The following is a 5,000-nucleotide window of genomic DNA, read 5'->3' as shown; positions in this document are numbered from 1 at the left end:
TTAGCAACTTGGGTAGTTGCCAATGGGAAATTGCATTGCAACCAACAAAGTACTCCCAATAATTATAGGCCCATTTCTATTATTAGTAGCGTAGCAAAGGTGTTTGAGAAGTTAGTATTCAAACAATTATTCAAATATATTAATGATTCATCTATTTTGTCTCCATATCAATCTGGCTTCCGACCTAATTTCTCTACTACCACTGCCCTAACTAAATTTACTAATGATGTATTATCTGCATTAGGCAACAACATGTCGATGGGTGCCATATTCATTGATCTTTCCAAGGCTTTTGATATGGTTAATCATTACCTGCTTCTAGACAAACTACATGCAATAGGCCTTTCTAAGGAAGCGATTCTCTGGTTCAATTCTTATCTCCATGGCAGGCGTCAACGTGTCTCCCTTCATGGCTCTCTGTCTCAGTTTGTATTAATGGAGAAGGGTGTCCCTCAGGGTTCTTCCTTGGGGCCACTTTTGTTCTCCTTATTCATAAATGACCTTCCTCAAATCTGCTCAGACTGTAATATTCATTTATATGCTGATGACACTGTGATATACACATCTAATGTGTTGGTTTCTAAGATCCAGTCCTCATTACAGTCTAACTTTGTTGCCATGCAACACTGGTTCCAGTCCAACCACCTACTACTGAACACAAAAAAAATCATATTGTATGTTGTTTCCTACCAGATCAGCATCACGTACCCAAGGCTCTTCTGTTTCTCTTAAATTTCTTGATGGTTCAATACTGGCCCAAGTCGAAGAATTTAAATATTTAGGACTATGGCTTGATTCACAACTCTCATACAGGCATCACATTATCACTGTTGTTAAAAAGATTAATAACTGTCTACGTTTATTGTATCGATCAATAAACTGCTTCTCTCAACCAACACGGTTGAGAATCGTTAAATCACTAATATTCCCATTGTTAGATTATGCTGATGTTGTTTATCAAAACACCTCAGACTCAAATCTGAAACCTTTAACTGTAGCATATAATAACTTGTGTAGATTTGTTCTTAGATGTCCGTTTAGGACCCATCACTGTGTACTGTATGACTCCCTGAACGTACTATCACCAAAAGCCAGAAGACAGTTTCACTGGTATCAGTTCATCTTTAAATGTGTGTACCTTGACTTTCCCCAATATCTTAAAGGCTATCTAATCTCACATAGACCTGGCCATAGATTACGGCTCACTGAACACCCCACGTTCACGGTGCCAAACATTACAAAGGAGATTGGTAGACGGGCGTTTAAATATAGAGCGCCCTACGACTGGAATAGTCTACCGGGGCATATCAGATCCATAGCCTCCTTTCACTCATTGAAATTCTCCATCTTTACCTACTTACAGGAGAACTCTACATGTCAATGTTTTTGAATAATTATTATGATCAGGTGTCTGATTATGTCTAATGCTGATGTGCTGAGTACTACTGTACTGTATGCTACATACCGAATATTATACTTTGTAAATGTGTAGGCTTAATACTGCCATGTTTTGACCAACTGTTATTCGTTCTAGGGTGACGACGTTGGGGTGGGAGTGGGGGAGACTTTGTGTGAAAGTACTGTATGTGTGAAAGTGTTGTCCTGATCAGTGTTCTGTTTTTGTTTCTGTATTTTGTTTTAGTATCTGTTCTTGTTTCTGTACTGTACTGTCTGTCCTGGGGACCCCCTCGAAAACGAGATATCCTATCTCAAGGGGCTTACCCCCTAAACAAATAAATTGAAAAATTGAAGTAGCTAATGTAGTTAGCAACTATGCTTTCGAGAAATGCACTGTACTCCTTACTGTAGCCATTCATAGTCATATTCATTCTTCTGCTCATCTTGGCCATCTCTTGCTCCACAGATTGCGTGAAGGCCTACTACAAGCGAGCCAAGGCGTACGGGGCGGTGTGGAGCGAGCGCGAGGCCAGGCGCGACTACAACATGGTGGCCCAGCTGGACCCCACGCTGGGGGGGCTGGTGCGGCGCGAGATCCAGCAGCTCTCCGAGCGCATGAAGGAGAAGTACTGGGAGGAGAAGGAGGCCTACTGGAACAAGCTGGAGGAGGTTGGGAAAGAGGAGGTGGAGGGGGAGCAGGAGCAGCAGGGGGACAAGGCTACCGGGGAGGTGATCAATGGAGGTGGTGGGGATAACAAGACTGAGAAGAAGAAGGAGGGAGGAGAGAGGGTGGAGGACGAGATGGACATGAGCATTTTCACGGGCATGGTGAAGACGGAGGCCATCAGCGCAGACAACTTGAACATCAAGACAGAGGTACCTCCTCTCACTTTAGCTGTGTTGACCTATTCAGACACAACGTTATGAATTTGCTGTTATCAGAATGGCAATGACCAAGTCGTAGTGCAAAGGCCCTGTGTCATGCCAAACAGACTTTGGCGCTACCATTTTGTTTACAACATCTTATATAGGAAGATACTGTATGAGTGCATGAAAGGGTTCACTAATACTGGGTAATGTTCTCTGTACAGGGTGATGAGAACCATCGGGAGGGGGGCAATGAGGAGGGCAAGGCCGATGACCAGGCACCGGGGATGGGATGGATGGACCGCATGAACTGGCAGCAGATGCTGAGGCTCACCATGCACCTGCAGGATGAAGGCTCCCACTTCATGGAGAGACGGCAGCATGAGGTATTTATCCATTACCCCTTCGAGCTGTGTGCTTTAATTCTCATTGTACTGTCTGTAATGACAGTATAAGCATTCTATTCTATTTTATCCTATTGTATTGTACTGTGTTCAGGGCTGTAAATTAACTTTTTTTCACCACCAGCCAAAATGGCAAGGAGTTGTTAATCTTACTAGGCAAGCACACACTCACTAATGGATCAAAGTGGCTAGTAACTTTATTTTTTAACCAGCCAAACTGAATTTTCAGTAGCATTTGGCAGGTTGGCAGGTGTTAAAGGCCGCCTCTCAAAGTCATGTGTTATGCGTTGGTCCTGTTTTAAAAAACGTTCTGGTTGCTTTGTTTCAAGCCGTTTTTGCAAGCTAGCAAGGTGGCTGGTGGAGAAACGAGAGGGTGTTCCGGGTTTCTCGTGGAAATGCGTCTCTGATTGGCTCACTCCTCCTGCTCTCGTGGAAATGCGTCTCTGATTGGCTCAGTCCTCCTGTCCTCGGAGAGCTTGTAATGGGAAACAGAGTCGCCACTTCCCCGGGTGGTACTGCACTATAGGGGCGCCAACGGAGGCGTGCAGGCTCCATTCAGGGCTTTCGACAGCGACCCCTAGGCGAGCTGCAGGCACGGAGCAACCAGAGTGGGCATGCTGTATGTATGAGGCTTTGTGCTTTGTGTGTATCTGAGAGTAGCAACCAGCTGATAGCTAAGCTAAGCTAGGTTTCAGGCTACCAGACGTTGCTTGTTTTGAAAACAAACAGAGAAAAATTACTCGACATGTTTTTTGAAAAATGGGTCGACATAAACCTTTGTGGGCAACACCTTCTTTTGACGTGACGCAACACAGAAAGGCTTTCGTGATTCGCTCGTTTCTCTGCATTATTTATGTCAATTGGGAAACACCGGGAAACACAGCCAGGCGAGGTGACGCACCGCTATGAGAGCCTTGCAAGTGAGTTTAACTTGGGGTGACCGTCCGATTTTCAAAAGGAGTGAGTAAAACTGTGTTTTATCGGAAGTTGGCCTTTAATGTAGATTAACTTGTTATTGTATTGTATTGTATTGTATTGTATTGTATTGTATTGTATTGTATTGTATTGTATTGTATTGTATTCTATTCTATTCTATTCTATTCTATTCTAGGTGGCTGCAGATAAGTTTCAGGAGGCTCTTGACTACGTGGATCACCTTCAGACCAAGGTCAGCTCTATGTCTAGTCTGGCTGTCGCATCACCAAAGTAATGCAATGCTGCTGTTTGCCACATTTCATATAATTTTTCCCAGTTTCAATCTTGGTGATACTGCACTTTGCCTTTGTAGGCAGTATGTTTGTCTTTTTGTTTTGTGCTTTTTATTGTTATTGCTGTGTGGGAGAAAAAACATTATTTACTGTACAATGGAGAATTGTGAAAGAATAACAAAGCACATACTGTCCTTTTGTACATTTCACGTACAAAAATGTTCAGGGCAATGCATTGTGCCTTTTTGACTTATTTTCTGTAGGTGTGCTGCTAAGAGTAACGTCCATCTGTTAGTCCTCTTCATTGAGAGAGAGAGAGAGAGAGAGAGAGAGAGAGAGAGAGAGAGAGAGAGAGAGAGAGAGAGAGAGAGAGAGAGAGAGAGAGAGAAAGAATTGTGTGTGTATTAGGGGGATAGTATAGAGGGTCAGGGGATTTGAGAAGTCCACAGAACATGAGACGATGGATCACTAGAGTGATTTCTCAGGCTTTGCTCAGCCAGCCATTTCTTTTTTTCTTTCTTTCTCTCGACACCAATCACCCCCTCACTATATCTCTCTATCTACTCTCTCTTTCTCTCATCCTCTATCTACTCTCTCTTTCTCTCATCCTTCTCTGGCTCTCTTCAGCGTCATCTCTGTCTGTCTGTCTCTCTCTCCTTTCTTTCCTGATCCTCCTCTTGCTCTCCCCCTTTGTCTTTCTTTGTTACCGCCCAACCCATCTCTCTTTCCCTCCATCCCTCTCTCCCCATCTCTCGCTCCCTCCCTGCCTCCGACTCTTTCTACACTCGCTCTATCCCCCTTTCTCTCAGACTTTGACAACCATGTCTCTCTGTCTGTCATCATCTTGTTGGAGGTTTAATTGATGTATGATTCAGACTTTTTTTGTCTGGTTGATTTCATAACCTCTCTCTCTCTCTCTGTCTCTCTATCTTTCTCCTCCCCCTTTTCTCTCAGACTTACTTGATCTCTCTCTGTCTGGCATCATCTTGCTGGAGGTTTAATTAATGTATGATTCACAAGTGATGTATGATTCACCCATAATAAAGCTCTGTTTTCGCCCCCTCCCTCTCTCTGCTTTACTGTACAGTACATGATGACAGAAGGTGCAGTTCTATATAGGATG

The 5,000-nt window shown here is 43.6% G+C and overlaps 1 protein-coding gene across 1 annotated transcript in view; it reads left to right on the top strand.

Annotated features, from left to right (window-relative positions):
- The window catches only part of LOC134439459 (uncharacterized), a 28,011-nt gene that overhangs the window by 17,586 nt on the left and 5,425 nt on the right, over positions 1-5,000 (top strand). Inside the window, exons 6-8 of the mRNA XM_063189347.1 lie at positions 1,865-2,274; positions 2,490-2,651; positions 3,781-3,837. Of these exons, the coding sequence (XP_063045417.1) occupies positions 1,865-2,274; positions 2,490-2,651; positions 3,781-3,837 (629 nt within the window). The remainder of the gene's footprint in view (positions 1-1,864; positions 2,275-2,489; positions 2,652-3,780; positions 3,838-5,000) is intronic.

Source organism: Engraulis encrasicolus, chromosome 23 (assembly GCF_034702125.1).
Source record: "Engraulis encrasicolus isolate BLACKSEA-1 chromosome 23, IST_EnEncr_1.0, whole genome shotgun sequence".
Lineage (NCBI taxonomy): Eukaryota > Metazoa > Chordata > Actinopteri > Clupeiformes > Engraulidae > Engraulis > Engraulis encrasicolus.
Note: the sequence above shows the minus strand (reverse complement) of the source record. Positions and strands in the feature narration are given on the sequence as shown.